General features: G+C 41.3%; 1 protein-coding gene and 1 long non-coding RNA gene across 2 annotated transcripts; both read right to left on the minus strand.

The window, feature by feature from the left end:
* Positions 1–1,936: 1,936 nt before the first annotated feature.
* Positions 1,937–5,507, minus strand: LOC309575267 (uncharacterized protein; the record flags this gene model as incomplete). Its single annotated transcript, XM_082285598.1, has 5 exons — positions 5,314–5,507; positions 4,919–4,965; positions 4,036–4,156; positions 2,942–3,128; positions 1,937–2,603 (listed from the first exon to the last, which is right to left on the minus strand). Exons 3-5 carry the CDS (start codon positions 4,100–4,102, stop codon positions 1,937–1,939), a joined length of 921 nt encoding a protein of 306 aa, XP_082141724.1. The 5' UTR covers positions 4,103–4,156; positions 4,919–4,965; positions 5,314–5,507.
* A 1,816-nt stretch (positions 5,508–7,323) lies between these two features.
* LOC309575165 lies at positions 7,324–15,805 on the minus strand. The gene is made up of 3 exons (XR_014226591.1): positions 15,500–15,805; positions 8,145–8,407; positions 7,324–7,403 (listed from the first exon to the last, which is right to left on the minus strand). It is a non-coding gene; the product is annotated as an uncharacterized lncRNA (long non-coding RNA).
* Between the last annotated feature and the right edge of the window lie 2,770 nt (positions 15,806–18,575).

Consider the following 18,575-nt stretch of genomic DNA (forward strand, 5'->3'; position numbering starts at 1 on the left):
CAAGCCATTGCCTTTGGGCTGGCTCATGTCCCGCCTGCGTTGGCTCGGAGTAAATGTTAAACCCTTCGTGGGGCTGCCAAAGGGAAGAGAGTTTGAGGGGGCAGGAAGAAAGGAATGGCAGAGGCTGGATGGCATTTTCCTGGGGCTCTTGCACATCCCCAGGAAACTGCTACCTGGCAGGAGGCCTTTGCGTGACTTGGAAAAATCACTGGTTTATTGTTGCCCTTTCCAGTTAAATTTCCTTCCCTTGTCAATCCCAGATAAAAGGCTGTGTGTTATGGCAGCTCTCAGGATAATGCCAAAACAGACATGTCAGTCAGCAAAAGGAAAACAAGCTGCTGATTTAAGATTGCAGTGCTGAGTACATGCTCAGCTCAGTCACTGTATTGATGTCCCTTCCAAACAAACCTCCTCCAACTGGGAAATTCTTGTTCTTGGAGGAGAAATTCAAAGCCTGGGCAGCCCTCGAAGCCGGCCGAAGTGCAAGGAAATGACTGGGGCTTGCAGGTTCGTGTTCCTTGGTCAGAAAGGTAAGGTCTTTGCTCAGTTTGAAAATACAAACACATATTTTAGACTCATAAAGGTGAAAATGAACACACAGTGATAGGAAATGGAGCAGGCTTTATTCACATGGCAGTGTACAGTCCTCTCTGTTTCCAGATAAGGGTCATGGATGGTCCAAACAACTCTTAAGTAGCTTTTTGCAAATCCATCTATAATTTTCCTATTGAATTCATGTGACAGCTACTTGTGAAGAGATGATGAACGTATCTGTAAGTATTCTTGAAATCTGTAAATGACTTGAAAGTCATTATTCTTATGAAACTTTTGAAAAGTGATCTTTTCAAATATTTGGAAGTATTAACTTACACTTTCCAGTAACTTCAGACACCAGCAGCTCTTACAGACAGCTGCAGTTCTAGCAGAAGGCTAGTATTTAGTAACTTCTATGGAAAGAAATGCTTTGAATACTGGACAATATTACCTTGCAAAACAAGCACTTTTTCTTTACAGCAAAGAAAAACCATACATGAACTCAGAATTTATTAGTATAGAGGGGAAATGTGTAATCAGTACTACCTAGGCTGGCAAAACAGAGATGGAGTTGGGAAGGCAGAAATCCCTTTGTGACTAAAACATGAGTTACCAGTCAAAACAGCCCATGCTTTGTGTCACTCTCTCAAGCCCTCCTCTTTCTGTTCTCTCCCCACCCTGCCATGGGAAATCAAACCCTTTTGATTCTGTGCTCAGTCATAAAAGCCAACACTCATTTGGCAAATCCTTTTTTCTTACAGGTATAGTGCCCTTCCTCTGGTCCTTGCTGATGATTTTCAGGGGGCACTCATTGTTTCAATTCCTCAAGGTTATATACAATCCTTGAACATCTTCTAGAATTCAGTTGCTGATTTGTCTGTTGAGTTCCTTTGTTGTAGCCCATCTCATGTTGCAAATATGTTGTGCAAAGAACACTCAAGAAAATAAAATCTTAAAAATCTTACAGAATGTTCCTATTAAGATTAATTGAATCCCTCAAACGTGACTGTATTTCTCTCTTATGCCAGTGCAAAACGAGCAAGCTTTGCCCCTGAAATGGCATCTTGTGGAGCCCATAGGGGTTACTGCAGTTCTGATTTTCAAGGCAGCATTGGTCGCTGCAATTTGAAAGGATATGAAGTGACCAGGAGAAAAGTAACAAAAAGAGCAGCAATCCAACAAGCTCCTCTCAGAAATCACAACTTACATGCAAGTTGTGACTTAAATATATGTCGGGTTTTGTTAACATTGTAAAAAATCTGTTCACAGCAAGTATGAGAAGGTTTAATTATTTTTTTTCCCCAGCGTGCTGATAGGAAGCTGAAGACAGTTGCAAGCAGTTGGTTTTCCACCTACTGCCACGGTGGTGGAAATTTATTCTTTCACTTTGCAAGCAAAGCAATCACAAGCAATCGAACTCCATTTGCCTGAAGGAGATCTCAGAGAAGCTGGACAAAGGTTTGCCCCCGATGAGTAGCAGTGTGTTGGTACTGCTGATCTCACCCCCTGCAGCCGTGCACCTGCAGTCAGTTCCCTCCTCTTCACCCACAGCCTCAGCAGCAGCAAAAGCCTCTCCCGAACAGAGCGAGAGATGGAGAGATTTGTCCTTGGACAAAGAGCTCCTGTCTCTGTTTGGGCCTAGTCCTGCCTCTGAAGTGGACTGGAAGGCAGGGAGTTCTGCTGGCTCCAGGGGCAGGCTGAAGGTTTTCATTTCGATGGCGTTGCTCCGCTCCGTGGGCTGGGGGCGGAAGTAGCTGCAAAAGCCAGAGTGCCTCAGGATGGGCACCATCGGGGGATGGTCCTTCTGCTCCCTCATCCAGGGACTGGGGAATGTATCAGTGAAACCTGAGGTAGTTTGGAAATCTGCACCAATTCCTATGATGCAGTGATACATTTTAGGAGAAAAGTTTCCCTTTGTAGTACTACTAAGCTTCTTCCATGTCTGTGTGTCGAAATGATACTTCCAGAGGTCATCATTAGGGCTGGAATTTGAAATCCCTCCACCAAAAACCAGCATAGAGTCTTTGCAGACTATCGAAGCATGACCTACCACTGGAGGAGGTCCTTGGCTGAAGGTAAGAGAAACCAGCAGTTAAGGGGAGACCAACAAGAAACTTAGCACTGATTTTTGCTTCTGTTTTCCTTTTGACTCAGAAAGATGACTGTTGAACAGCTGCATTGGGACATCAAAATTACACTGCTGACAGCTGCATCAACACCTTGCCAACAGCTCTCCCGAGCAAAGCCAACTGGAGCCCCAGGGATGGCAGCAGCACTGTATCCTGATCTGAACAATCCCTACAATTACCAAGAGGGCATCGTCCCCCTCTCTGCCTGCATGCAGTACCAAATAGTAAGATTAACTCTCTTTCTCTGCTCTTTAAGTGTAACCAGTAGAATAGTTTACCTTGTTCTGATGCTGGACCAGCTGCTGCTTCCAAAGTCCCACCTCCACAAGTCCCTCTGTTCAGTGAGCCCCATCAGCCCCCCGAAGAGGTACATGGCTGTGTGATAAACCACAGCCGAGTGGCCATGCCGAGCTCCAGGGCTGCTGCTGTGACTGGGGCTGGAGACACACAACCACTTCCTTGTATCTGAAACAAAAATACTGGTTTATAGATGGATCAAATTTACCTGACCATTTGAAAAAGGATTTCTTTCATGGAGGAGATAACTATTCAGTTGGAGAGTAAGGGTTTCTGCTCTAAGCTTATTATGAGTTAACAGCTTAAAATCTGACACTGAAAATGTGCATTTTAAAAAATCGGTTTTGAAATAAACTTTTAATGAAAATGTCAGATGCCTTGTGACAGATGCCATGGAAATTTTATTTACAGAGCAGTTTTTCCTACGACTTTGTCAGTTCATTAACTCTGACACAGAAAGATACTTTCCTGGCTGTTAGAGGGGGAAAATCAGTCAACAAAAACATTAATTCATTAATGTCTCTGCTTATTCTCCCTGTGAGGGAAGGAAGGATGAGACAAACCCATCATTTGTTTCAAAATAGTGACAGAATGGCCATCAGATAACAAGTTATGCATTTAGGAAATCTCTGGGAATCATCTGGTTTGCAATGACCAGACTGGTAATGAATATGCTAATAAACTATCTCCTGTCAGGTTTGGCTCCCCGTGGTCAGTTGGAGATTTGAGATCAAAAGATGGCATTAATAGGCTGAAATCAGGGTCTCTGCTGCATCTGAAGGTTTTTGGTAATCCCTGAAGAATTTTAGTGAATAGTAAACAAACATTCTCCCTGATTTTCACCTGTAAAACTGGTAAATACTGCAAAACTTCTTCCAGTGCAATAGTCTAATTAATTTCAGCCAGCAATTAATTGAATTGACAGAACTTACCACTAAATGTTGTCAAAGAGAAGCCAAAACTAACTTAGAGCATTTCTACTGATAAGAATTTTCTTAGCAGAGCAAGCCATGCTCTCCTGCTGCAGCTGTTGTTTTACACTGGATCAAAACCTTATCCTGCTTTTTTAACTTACCAAAATGGAATGCCCAAAACTCCTGAGAAATGCCCTTGATGCCAAAGTATCCCCCATAGATGTACATGCTGGAATGGTACACAACTGCACTGTGACCTTTTCTGTTAGCTGGTGCAGAGCTCTAGAACAGTTCAATAAGACAAAAACCTACTAAGTCATATCAGCAGCAATATCTGTCTTGGAAATACACTTTTTTTTTTTTCCCCCCACAAATGACCCCTGCAGTCCCAAACTTTCTCTTGACTCCTCCATCAAGCACACATAACCAGAGTGATAACTCTGTCACATCTTAATAATTTTTTGGGTGTAATTTCAAGGTATATAAGCATTGTGAAGATGAAGTTTCAGTAGCAAAAAATTAGCGATTCTTTATGTGTAGTGATACAAAACCAATCTCAAAAGCCCAAGCCATAAATGCTTCCACTCAGGTTTCAATTAGAAGTGGCAGTAACTCAGTAAGTCCACGTGTTCAGACTGAAGAAATAAAAAATGCTGCAGCACTTCACGTTCCAAAACGTATTAGCGTGGCTGCCAATCTGTTTTCACAACCCTACTTTTAAAAGCACAGGCTTCACGTATGGTTGCAATACTCCATTTAAAATTAGTTTTCTTGATAAGGATTTCAGAAAAACAGAAGCAGCAGCAGAGGAGAAGACTTAACTTCTTATATAGGACTTAAAATTTAAGATCAGTATTTTTAAACACTGTTTTGAAGAAGGAAAAAGCCGTAAGTTATTGAAAGTGCAAAGAAATAAAGTATAGCCACATGTCTCTGAAGAGATGAGATTGGAACTGTTTGGGGGAACATATTTCAAAGCAATCTGTTTAATCAACAAAGCAACAGGCATTTGATTCACACATTCCCCACTTCCTGGCTCCTTACCTCCGTCTCTGCTGGTTCGTTGCAGCTCTCTGTCCATCTTGCGGAATCTGGGGGATTGAGTTAATAAAGCGCAGTTCAGATCCTGCACCACAAGAGGACACTCCTCCCACAGTAATTGTTCAAATTACACAGCTCATTTTCAAGTAAGTCTCGTCCTGGTGTTTTCTACTGACAAGGCTGAAGAAATCCTACTAAGACAGCAGCACCAAGCAGGAGACACACTTTGAACAGTCTTCCTCTATCCTTATCTGATACAGAATCACACAGGTACCACACTGTTTTCCTGTTTCCTCAAGCTAAATTTCACAATGCAGAAATAACCTATGATTTTCATCACTTTATGAACATGTAGGACTCCCAGATTTCCTGATGGATGTATGGTTCCTTCTACTTACCACATACACCTTATTATGGCAGACTTATTCTTTCTTGTTCTTTCTCACAGGTCCTTTAAATAGCCCTCAAATAACAGCCAGAAATCACAGATCTGGGATCACCGTGAAGGAGAGGAAATATCAGATACCCAGCACCAGAGGTACAATGAGAAATCAGTGCAAGCTTGCATTACTTAAAGCTGTTCTTGCCAAAAGATTTTAAATAATAACTATGAAACTGCTAGACACACAACTAATGTTGAATAACTCATTTCTAATTTCCACTGTGTAATAAGTACTGTGAGTAATAAGATGCTTTCTCCTAGAATATGTTCTGAGGCTTTTCTTTCTTCCAGCAGGTTATCTCAGACAACTGGTGGAAAACAAAAAGGAAGGATTGAAAAAACCCCATTGACTTAAGGTTACATAGTGAAGTAGCAAAAGAAGCCAGGAAACATAAATCTTGATCAGATTTACTGGCACAAGAAGAACTGAGCCTCTCTCTCCCCTCCCGATCTGACATCAAAATAACAGCCATTACTGTACACAGGATTTCCAAAGGGAAAATCCATGGTGTATGACACTGCTATTAAATCCAAATGCTGCACTGTTTTTATTAGAACATACACTTATGAGATCCCAAATATTTGTTCTTAGGAGAAAAAAAATCCGTGTTATAAAATGTTGATGTTAATTTCCCACCTTATTTAATTATATTTGATTTCTCCTGCTCCAGCTTGTGTTGCTTTAGTAGAAGTACAAAATGAGATATACATTACTAATCTACTTTCTTCAATAAGAGCTTGGTTTTTAAAATGTATATAGCATAAAAAATAAAAATTAAATAATACATGAATTATCAGGTCTTATGATCAAATAGTAAATTTAAGAAGGAGAGAGGGAGGAATGGCAATTCTGAGAACCTTAAAATACATAAAATTTTCCCATAAAATACTCTCTAATTGAAGTAAGAACTGACTTTCTGATATCTTAACAGCCTAATTTTTGGGGGAAAATGCGCACACAGTTTTACACACATCACTTAGCTTAGGGAAGGCTCTGTTACAAGCAGCAGAAACCAGTTTGGTTCTTACTATTTATTACTGCCTATGGACTTGGAATTTCCCATGGAAAAAACTGGCTATTGTGTATCCTACCAATGTCATATATCCAGAGAGGAGTTCTTGCTTGTGTGAAAGCAGAATCCACCATCCCACCAAAAATATACAGTCTGCCCTGCAAAATGCAAAAATATTTGTTGCTTACAGGAAGGCACATAGCATGAAAATAATTTTTAAAACAATTCTTAAATGCAAAGGTTGCTATCAGCAAAATATAGTTAACAACGTGATGATCTTTTTAACAATTAATCCCAAAAAGCCACCAACTTTTAATTATTCTCTCTTTATTCTCTCCCAGTGGGAAGCCCTGATGAACATTCTGCCGTTTAATGGGGACGGCATTTCAGAACCACTCGTTCCTCGTCAGCCTGGGGCAGCTTCAGGGCTGGGAATCTGGAGCTCTCTTGAGGCATTGCTCAGGTAATATTGGATTATGCATGTTTGTAGAAATATTTCATTGTGTTGTAGCTCCTGATATCCTAAATTCTATCTTCCCCTTGCAGACGGGGCTGTAATTCTTACTTTCCTTCACTCCCCCGTCCCTCTTCCACATGAGTTCTTTAGTGAGTGAATGTTTTTATGCCGTGGCTGATCATGCAAATGAATTCAGAGCAACTGTTACAACTGCACAGATAAGTCAGAGAATGTGCTGCCAGGGTCTTTATCTGGTATTACTGCTACTTACTGAACACTGGCTGAGGAAACCAGGGGGCTGCTGCAGAGCTGAATTACTGTCACTCTGTTTGGAAAGATTCCCAAACATTGGTACAGCTACATCCAGAACTGCACCAACACAAAAATACCTTCTGGGCATAGTATTTCTGTGCATAATAATCTATGGCATTGTATTGCACTGTATAGTAGGAAATAAAATGTCAGGATATGGACAATATAAATCTTGGTCTACTACCTTATAAGCCACCATTGAATGTTCTTCCAGTTCTTCTGGACCATCTCTTGAGCAATCCAACATCTCCCATTCATTTTTCACTATAAATCAAAGCTGAAGTTAAGATAGTGGTGCATTCAACACATAAACAGCTAGGAAGAGGTGAAAAGGTGGGCTTTGACTGTGGCTGTGCTGCTCAAAATTAAGTGTTCTGTCATCTTTCCTCTCTGTTAGTTCAGAAGATACTCTCCCAGAAATTAAATACATATATTTTTCTATTTAGCAAATTTAAATACAAGAGTAATAGTTACATTTAAATGTAATACTTGTTACTGCTTGTATTTTAATTGTTACCTTCATCAAAACTCGACAATTCCATGAGCATGAAGTGCAGCACAGTTCTGGTTTATTCCAGTAACAACAACTGAACAGGAAAAACCATATATCAAGTCAAAAAATACAAAGGCTTATATTTGATAGTGCATTGATAATACAAACTTACAAGGTATTGTATTCACGTGTTCCCTTTGTGCACCTTTACATGCATGAACTATTTCTGTGTTACAAAGTCAGGAAAGCTCTTTGATATCCCTTGCTAGAACCAGGATATTTTAAATGACTCAGTATTTATGGTTGAGAAAAGATAAAAACCCAAAAGGAGCTGAACTGAACTCAAAACGTTGTGGGACACCTACAAGAGGAACAAACACCCCCATCTGCCCAGTGAAAAAAAGCAGTTTATCCATCCCTGTGACAGAAAGACTCTAAATGAGGAATGTATCCTCAATTTCAGGATGGCTGGATGTAGAATCCTGCCATACAAGAGAAAGGGGCCAGCTCACCTGTGTGGTATCTCCAGAAGTCCCTCAGCGTGGTGCTGCTGCGCCCTCCGTAGAGATAAACAAAGCCTCTGCAAACAGCACAGGCGTGCTTGTAGCGGTCACAGGGACGCGCCTGCTGCACTCGGGCACCTTCCCACGCACAGGGGGCAGCGCTGCCTTTCATGCTGATAACCAGGATCTTATCCAAGGATTAACTCGCAAAGGGCAGCCATGTTAGAGGAGGGTCCCAAAATATCAGGGACAGGGCCTAAACCCTGTTTGGTCTGCAAAAAGACAAAAAAGAAGTTTAAAAAAAAAATAGGGAAAAAGGAAAAGTGTCCACCTTGTGATAAAATGTGTGTTTTCTTTTCAATCCCATCAGAATCAACATGACAACTTTGTCCATCTGTGATAATACACTAATTTGAGTAAAGCACCTGAAATTCTGACTCAGATTCTTGTATCAGTGAGGTTGGGACAGGAACATTCCTGGAGATGAACGTTTTCCAAGGAATATCAGTGAACTGAAATGAAGCTCCAACACCCTACATTTGCAATACCAAGGCTTGGTCTTTTTTCACTACTAAAGGAGTACTTTAGACAAACCTGTACTTAAAAAACACTTTTGAAAGAGTGAATATTACAGATGGAAGTAATGCATTAGCAGTTGTCCAGAATTTGTTTAGACTTTTATCTGTAAACCGGCTGAAATGAGGATGCGTCTGGAAAAAATGACACCAGCCCTTCCCATGCCACAAGATGTCACTGTGTTCTGTGAAGACACAAGCACCAGAAAAACATTCTTCTATTAATCCTTTTCAAAACAGTGGCTTATTTTAACACAGTTTATTTTACAAAGCACACCCAAAAAGCCCCCAAGATTAGGCCAAATTTTGGAATTTGTGTTGGTAATGTGTCTGAGGTGACTTGTCACTAAAGGAGGTGACAAAGTCTCCCAGTTCCAAGACCTTTTCAGTGAAAGCCAGATTCCAGCTGCATTGAGAACCCTGAATGGAAATCAATAGGGAAGAGTCTGTCAGTATGGCCACTTAGTTAACTCTTCAGCACTGCAAAGTAATGCCTGTTTTCCACAGGTACACTGTTCTACACCCTTAACTCCTCTGGTTTAAGCAGGTGTGTATTTAACTTCCCAGTGGATAAAATCAGAGACAGTCACAGCTCAACAGAATGATCATGCAGCAAATTCATTGGTGCCACCTCCTCCCTCACGACTGTAGCAGATGAGCACTGGCAGAGCCATCACTGCTCCCATTTGCTGCTGCTGTCCCAGGTGCAGAGGCAAGGTGTGTGTCCAAAATTCAGCCACTCCAGTTCACAGCCACACTGTGGCTGTGGCCATTCCCACATGGCCACTGCTGAAGGAAGGACCTGCCAGCAAAGTGCCAACATCAAATCTTCTGGAAAGAAGGATGGTCTTTATACCACACACTACCTGCTCAAATGGTCATTTATCTGATGGTAATGTGTAAGTCTAGGGCAAGTTTCATGTAATTTGAGGAAGAACAAAGATTACAGTAAAACAAGCTAGATACAAAAGCTAGTTATATTTCATATTAATATGAAATGATTGTATCTAACTTAATTTACCATCCAATTAATCTCTTAAAATTTACCCTTTTAAAGACTGGAATATATTCAGTGACCAAAAGATGCTACAGAATCTCTTGCAGCATATTCAGGCAAGATTAACTACTTCAATTTGTTGGAGTTTTTTTTATGCAAACCAATATTGTAAGCTATTACTGTAGAAACTGAAGTATATTCTTTGTATGTTTTCTCTGAAGGAATACAAAGATGGGTGGTATTTACCAAGGTGTGCATTTCTCATGTCCAGGGGAATTAACAGATATGAAGTAATGACACATTATAGGTGTGTAAATCCATAATGCTTTCTGGCATCCTTTGGAAAAGGAAAAAGAAGCTGAAGGCATGAAACAGGGATTATCTCCCTAACTCTGCTAAGCTGCTGTGCAACCACAGCCAAATCATTCACTTCCACAGCTAAATGGGGACAGTCACTTCCTTAGTACAACTCTTCAAATTTGCTGATGCAGTGCTGTGTAACAGTGCCAAGGTATTACTGCTATTGATATAATTTACTCTGAAAAGGGTGATAGGTTAGTTACTAATACTTTACAGAGGTAAAACAGGCTTGTCCCCTTGCGGTTTGGGGTTTTTTTCTCAGTTATAAAGCTGGTTATCCTTCTTCCTACATCTTTCTGCTTGTTATTCTTCCTCCAAGCCTTGCCTCCTATTGTACAAATGTTCAGAGAAGATGACAGCCCTGATTTCGTATAACAGATTAGCAACAAAGTCCTGTCCAGTTGTTTATCTACCCCAGCTGAACTCTTGCAAAGCAGGTGAGCAGGAAGGGATAACAAAAGGCCAAGCTGGGATGGACTGAATGGGTGTCTCCTCCCAGTGACACTTTTTGAGCATCGGCTGACCCTTGTGAATCTCGGCCATTTACTCTCAGCTAAAGCATTCTTGGAAGCAGACCTACAATCCCTAACAATCACTTAACTGCTCCACTTCAGGTTTGGGGGAAAAAACCCCACCAGGTTAATCATGAATCTTGCCTTTCATCACTGGTATTTTAAACTGCAGACTTGACTCCCGGATTGCCTGTCTATAGAACCCAGCCCACCAGAGTTCATCTACTGTCTACCTCAGCAGTCCCACTTCCAAAGAAAAGCTGCTCCTCTTCTGAGAACAAGTCACAGAGCCATGTCCTGTGTCATGCACCACTGACCTCAGTTTCAACTTGATACAATATCAGTTATCCAATAGGAAGCTCTGACTTCAGAAAAAAAAAAAAAAAATCCAAAAAGACAACTCTAAACATTTTTATCCAACTTTTTGGTTTTTTTCCTGAAACAGCTGTAGAACACACAAAAATGTCTGCTGCTCTCCAAAGTCTTCTGCCATTCCATTCTAAAAATAGTTCCTGTGCAATCAATCCCAATTGTTAAAGGGCTGGAGGAGCTGAGTCGAGGGCCTGGAGAGCTGCAATTAGTGCAGTAACTATAGCACTGAGCGTGTATCAATTAATGGTGCCCCACTACTGTTTCATAATACAAATAATTCAGGAAATGCAGCAAGACAGGAATTACTTCAGGAAATGTAGTTTATATGTTCATTATATAATTATTTATATTTCTGATAGATGTGGCTTCTCAGACAAATGATTTATTTATTTAAAGTATTGCTTAAATAGATCTTCATTAAAGCTTTTTTCTACCTCTGGCCCCTTTATTCATTTCCATCTGTTTTCAATATGCTCAGAAAAGTTTCCTTTTTAAAATGATCAAGCCTTTTGGAATACAATGAGATATGGAACCACTCATATGGGGGGGGGAAAGTAGGAAATCTTGTTCTGTTTTGAGGCTTTTTTGTTAATGACCCAGTTTTCTGAACTCAAGCCTTGAACCTTTCAAGGCAGAACACTGCATTTTCTCACTAGACAACTTGATGTGTTACTGCTCTTCAAAAATAATAACAGATCTTCCCATTTGCACTTATCCTAGAAACCTTGGCTCTAGCAGTGGTTTTATTGTAAGTCTTGTTTTAATGGGACTGCCTGCATGAATGGGGAAACTTTGGAGACTTGCAAGGCCCTTACCAAGTTTTAGAAACAAACCCAACTTGTTTAGAATAGAGAATAAGGCTTTTTTTTCAGTATATCATGTTTATTTGCAGTGCTTCACTATGTGTGATAAATTTAGTATCCTCTGGTTTGCTATTTTATTTTTTCCTAAACTCAAGATAACCTGAACTGTTTCTGTGCTGGGGTTTTTTTGGTTTGGTTTGTTTTTTTTTTTTTAAATACGGGAAGTAATTTTCAGAGAAGCTCAGCTTCAGAGTTTCAACCTGAAAGTGTGAATGGCTCTAGGACCATAGGGTGTGTGTGACAGTTCTGTATTATTAAAATTCTGAAATAAGGGCCTGGCGTTGCCATGTGTTGTAAAACATGCAGTTACCACATGACTGAGCTTACAAGTGCAGGAGTCAAGACAAAAGGAAGGGAACAGAAAGAGGTATTGCTTCTTACAGGGAGAAGCTGAAGGACAGAAAGAGGACTTGTAAAATGGCAAATCAAAGCAGAAGACACAGCTCCATCCTGATTTCAGAGATCACAAGAATGACAAGTACTTTCAGGTATAATAATAACAACCCTGTTGTCTGTATAAAGCTTAGAGCAGACATACTAAAAACTGACAAAAAAACTGAGAGGCTTTTGAGTAACTCTTAGGTGAATTTTAACAAGTTTAGGGCAGTATTCATAAACATTATCACTGCGATATCTCAGTGCTTCAAAATGCTTTTAGACGTGAACAAGTATTTTAAAGAGGGTAACTCTTCTGAAACAGCCACATATAATCACAGTTCCTATACTCTGAAAGGCTCGGTGTGGAACTGCTCCTTCTGGAGTGAGCAGTGCCACAGCACCGAGGGCATTGGCACCTTCACTGCACAACAGACGAAAACATCATCGATCTCTCCCAGAGAAAAGCTCACTGCCTGCTTCTGGAGCTCTGCAGGCAAGATACTGCTTTTCTTTAATTCAGATCACATTAATATTAAAGCTCTAATTTTAGAAGTTCATAATATATTTATGTTTGCGTATCATTCCAAAATTAAATTTTGCAAATTGACATTATTAATATATTGTCTTTTGTTTTTTCTGGAAGCTTTCACCCAGAAATGAAAATCCTTTAGCCATTAGTGCTTTGTAGCACTATTTCATCTCTATTACAAAGTGATCTCTTAAGTAGTAATAAATTAACTTATTAAATAAATATAAATATATGCAGTAGTATTTTCTGTATGCTAGGTATATTTCTTATTTTTAAGTAAACAAATACAAAAATAAAAACTTGGTTTAGAATAATACAGTAAACATTTCATCTATTTCCCAAAAATGGTAGAGGAGGAAGTACCTGGAAAAAAGAAATTCAGTATTTAAAATATTTCTGGGATTGTTACATTTTTATACACACTTCTAGCATATGAATCTGGAAATTACCTTTCCCACTGTATTTAAATATGTTTCATGGTGCAGATGAAAATTAATACATTTTTACCACCTTAGTTTCCTTAGTAAATTAAAACTTCACTGCTGGGGATTTTTTGTTTGGTTTTTGTTTGTTAGTTTTTTGATAGGGTTTTTTTAAAGAATGGGGCTTTTTAATAAATTAAAAATTAATATAGTTTTGATTAGTAGATCTTCCCAGGTAATCTGTTAATTACAATTTACATTTGCAATTAATCATTTGACTGTATCTCAATTTTGAATGAAGTTTCTGAGAACGAACTTCTCTAAATACACATCCATGGGTGGCACAAGTATAGCACGTTATGGATATATAAATCCAGGGCACCAGCCTGATCAAAAGTGTAGGCTCGTAATCAATGTGTGTATGGGTTTTATTTATTTATGGTCCTTAGTAGGCTATTTACTTCAGGAACCTAATCTGCTTTTCAAATCTTATTTAGGGTCCTGTTGGTGACTCCAGCCATAGGCACAACTCAGTCTCTGTTGTGGTCTTACCACATAAAATGGAATGGACACCCTGGCTGTGAAGTGTATCTGCAACAGGAGGCTCTTCAGAAATTACTGGAGACAAACAGGTGATTTTTCATCTTCTAGATATGACAGAGGGAGGAAATAGAGCTCCTGGTTCTCAGACTTTATGATAAAAGAAATGAGAAATTCCCACCATGTTCGCAGGGCAGTCTTAAGGTGTAACTGGCCTTTTACCCTTTCCTTGGAAGTAATTTGTACTGTCACCACTGGAGCAGGTCATTTCAATGCACAGGTCATCACCCCTTTGCCCAGAAATAGCAGTTTTCAGTGTTCCTAGAAGGCATCATTCGGGGATTTCACAAAAACTAACTAGCTGGATTCTTTCAAGATACAGTAGGCAGCTGCCCTGGAGATTGAATGTAATAAATCTGTCCTTAGGTGTGACTGAATGCATCTTCTTGACAGCTTGTGACCTGCAGCTGAAGTAACTTCAAAATACTTTATTTCCTGAGGGAGACTCTACTCACACTAATATACAAAATCTTCTAGGTTAGGAAGAAAGACTGGTTGACAAAGGAGTCAGTGGCTGCTCAGCCTGTCTACTCTCCTCAGGCACGAATTAGGGTACTAGAGTATACAGCTGAGAGTGTATCAGTGAAAAGCTATTATCTTCCATTAAAAACAAAAAGTCTGCACTGAATTTTACTTGTTTGTTCTTTATATTCCGTGACTGAGGAAAAGAAGCATCTAATAAAACACTCAGTCACACTTAAAACTTAATGCCACACTTCATGGAAGATAGACATTGTGTTTTTCTTGTCCCCGTGACATTTTGCCCTTAGACAAACATACAGCAATGAGATAGAGAAGATATACAAGGTTATGAGAATAGCAAAAGCTGTAGCTTGAAGAAATATGAAGGAGGAAAGAGAGGGCATTTGACAATGAGAATAATACAAAGTTCCAGCTGGCAAATATTAAAACATCCAGATACCCTGTTAGAATCAGTATGAATTTAGATTATACTGTATGAGAGACTTGTGTGAGAAAGACTCAGATGGCACAACTGGAATGACTGTCAGTCATGACTGGAGGAAAAGCTGAGTACAAAAAGATCTTTTATAGGGAAGATGAATTTACACCATCAGGTGAAAGATGGTTGCATAAAAACATGATATAATTGCATAGCTGGAATAGATTGCATAGAGAGGAATAGCTGGATTTTAGTCTGGCAAGGAAAACAAAGGTGTCAGCTGACAAACAGCAATAATAACTGATGGTTCACAATAACCTTGATGCCAACAGTTACTGGGCTGCACCATCAAATGGAAAAAAAAATCAGACCCACATCATTTCAATATATAAAGGAGACAGAAAGCATATGAGTAACTTTACACATACACGTTCTCGCTCCAAATTCAAATGGAATTACTCATGTGAATAAAACCAGTGATATGCATGAGCCTGCACAATGTAGCCTAGATACCAGAGCAAAAGAAGGACCAACTCTTTTGTCAGAAGACTGAAAAAATGTTTTGCAAGCTGTTTTCATATTCAGACTCCAAATGACAGGGTCCATTTTGGACTGGAGTCCGGCCTTCTGAAAAATTCTCACTCCCAGCTGACATGGTCCAGTATTCATCACAAGCCAGATGCACTTTGGCTTGGGTTTTGGATGGTTGCATTTCTTTGTTTGTCTTTTGCTCGGTAGAAGGCATTTGGTGTTTTATGCTCTTTGACTGTGGAAAAGGGAATGAGTAAGAGGAGGGTGGTATATCTCCTAAATTGGAAGCAGGCAGTAAGAGCTCTGGCAATCCCTACCACAGACCTCCTGCGCAGCATCGCGGAAGTGGCAGGTCCCTGTCCCCAGCGGTCTCCTGGCTGCTGAGTGCTGACGGCGCTTCCTTCCTTTCACGCGCTTTGTTTCCTTTCGTACCTTTGAGTGAAAGCGACTCTGTGCACAGCTGCACACAGCTGTACCACAGCCCCGCTGTCCGGCAGCACCGCGGTGTGCACGGCCAGGCTGTGCCGGTGATCCCTGGGATGCTGGGTGTGCATGAGCGCTGCTCCGTGCCCTCCCCGCCTTCCCTCTGCGCTCCTTCTCCGCCCGGAGCTCCGGGCGCTGCTCCTCGGCGGGCCCCGGGCTGGCTCTGGCTGCTGCAGGTGCCCCCGCCCGCGGGCAGGCCTCACCGCCCTCTCTTCTGCTCCCCACCAGGGCTGGGCTCGTCCTCAGAGAGACAGGGGGGAGGAAAAGAAAAGAAGGAAAAATAGTCTCGTGAGCCGGCATGGGGCCAGGGGTGCACTCAGCCTGGCCGCGCCCGCTGCCGCCCCTCGGGTCCGCCCGCCCGGGCAGCCCCCGCCCCAGGCACTCAGCCCAGCGGGGCAGGACGGAGATCCCCGGCCCGCCCGTGCCGCATGGCCGGCAGCCCCCGGCAGCGACCCCCGCCCTCCCCCGGCCTTACCCTCCCTCCCCTGCCGCGGGCGGCGGGGCCGGCAGGGAGCCCGGGGCGGGCGGAAGGGCGGCCGCTGCCCGGAGCCTGCGCGGCGCCGCGGGGGCCGCTCGCCCCGCGGGTGGGGACGCCTGGGGCCGAGGGGGCCGGGGGTCCGTGTCCCTGTCCGTGTCCCTGTCCGTGTCCCTGTCCGTGTCCCTGTCCGTGTCCCTGCGGCCGGGGTGCGGCCGGACCTGCCCGGCGGCGCGGAGGCTGAGCCGAGGATGCGCGGGATGCTGCGGGCTGTGTTCCCTGCGGGAAAGAACGTCTCGTAGTCGTTCACTGCCCTATTAGTCATGGAAAAGTGCAAAATCTTGTTCCTGGCCTGAACGCAGCCAGAAACAAATATATCTATAACTTTGGTGGGGGGGGGAGAGGGGGGAGGACGGAGAGCTATGTTTGTTGTGTGCTCCGTTCCAAGCCCTTTAAGTCAGCGTTTAGCCCAAAGACCCCTTTGCACGCTTTTCACTGAGCCGCAGCCCCAGCGCTTGTTTGGACTTGTGTCCTTGGCTTTCTGTTCGGCTGCCACCGGCTCGCATTTTCCCGTTTCTCGTTTACAGCTACATAAGGCTTCAGAAAACAGGAATGAAACTCCCCCACCCACACGTGCCTCTATTTTCCATGCTGACATATTTCCCTGCTTTGGGGCGGAGGCTACTGCTTTCCTTTTAGTATTGTTACTAAAAAAGAGAAAGCATAATTACTTTTTAAGTAGCTGCAAGTGAAGGCCACAGATAGACCCAGTCCGTAGCAATGCAAAGCATGTGGTCTGAACGGTATAAATAATACATTTTTACATTTGAATACATTTGATTTTAATATATTATGTATAATATATCTGCATGTAGTAGCAATGTGTGCTTCTGAATTTTTTCATTCTAAAACTCAGATGTTATTGAGAGGCCAGTCCAAAGCTACAGTGCAGCACTTTCTCCAGCCTTAATTGTGTTCTCCTAGGAATTAAAAAAAAAACACCAACAACCCAACAACAAAACCCAAACCCCAAAACAAACCCACACATATTTCATAAAAAGAACTCTGAGATCATTAGCTAACATTTGGAAGTCCCTCAAATTAACATGCATGAAGGACCGTGGCCAAACTCCCACTGGCTCCCATAAAAGCAGTAATCAGTCCTTCAAGTAAGATTCTCCACAAAATAACACCCAGAAGCCCCTGCAGAAAGGATTGCCAATCTCACCATCTGACTAGATTAAAAACAGCAGTAACAATGTGATAATTGACAGAAGAAACTTCCCTGACAAGGAATGAATCAGTGTTTATTTTTAGCCTTTCTCCCAAAAGGCTTTATTTAAATGAAAGATTAGCTAATTATTTCCGTCGTTGTATTGTCCACACTAGAAACAGGAGGTGGCAGATCTGTACTTGTCTTTGGCTCTTCCTTTGAGGTCTGCACCCTGGAAGGGTGAGATTTTGCCAGTTGTCTTTTAATTTCTGCTCTGATCAAATATGAAAAGTATGAAGGTTTCACTAAATTTAGACACCCCCAATCAATATTTTTTATTTCCTGAGTAGAAAGCTTCAGAAAAGGTGTCAGAAAATGTAAATTGTGATTGTGTCCATATCCCACCTTTGCTCCAAAGCTTCCCTTGCCAGCAAGGCAGTATTAATCCTGTCGCTGCAACTGCCCACTGCAGTCTTTTGCACTGACAGAGTACTTGCATTCCAAGAAGATAATTTCCTTTCCCTGTGCACAGGAGCCAGCAGTAAAATTTTATCTAGGAGAAAGCTGCTTACCTAAGAAAAGACTAGCAAAATATTTGTCCCGTTTTATTGGACAAATGTGAGGAAACTATCAATCCTATCGACACCAAGTAATACCTGTGTTTCTGATAATAAGCATTTGGGTTCTGCTTTATTTTGAAGGGAGGACTTCTTTTTTCTGAATTTTTTTTCTTCTTACTTTTTTTCTGATTTTTTGAAAAATTTTGAATAAATTGTGGATTGCAGCATGGGTTTCATAAGTAGAAAATGAATCAAACTGCTTTGAAAATGTCTGATGATACATTTTTTTGTTCTTGACTTACCTGCTGTGGATCTAAGACACATAAATGACTCATTGTTTCATTCCACCACGTATCTGTAATATGAATATTGCTACAAAGTACACAAAGAGCTGATTTACCAGTCTCTCACTCTCCTTGTCTCAAAGCAACTGTACCACACTAAATTCATAGGTCAACTCATCAATTTTAGTCCTGAAGAATGAGTCTTATTTTCAGCATTTGAGTCTTTATTCTTCAATGCAAAATGGTTTTTTTTTTATTTTCTTTTCCACATTTGTTAATATTTCATATAATTTTGAATATGACTATTTAGGCTAGACCAATTCTAGGTAAAATTCATTTGTACTAATTTAGTGTATACTTTGCCATTCTTGAACAGAGTGAAATG

The sequence above is a fragment of the Coloeus monedula genome (genome assembly GCF_965178545.1).
Source record: "Coloeus monedula genome assembly, chromosome: 7".
Lineage (NCBI taxonomy): Eukaryota > Metazoa > Chordata > Aves > Passeriformes > Corvidae > Coloeus > Coloeus monedula.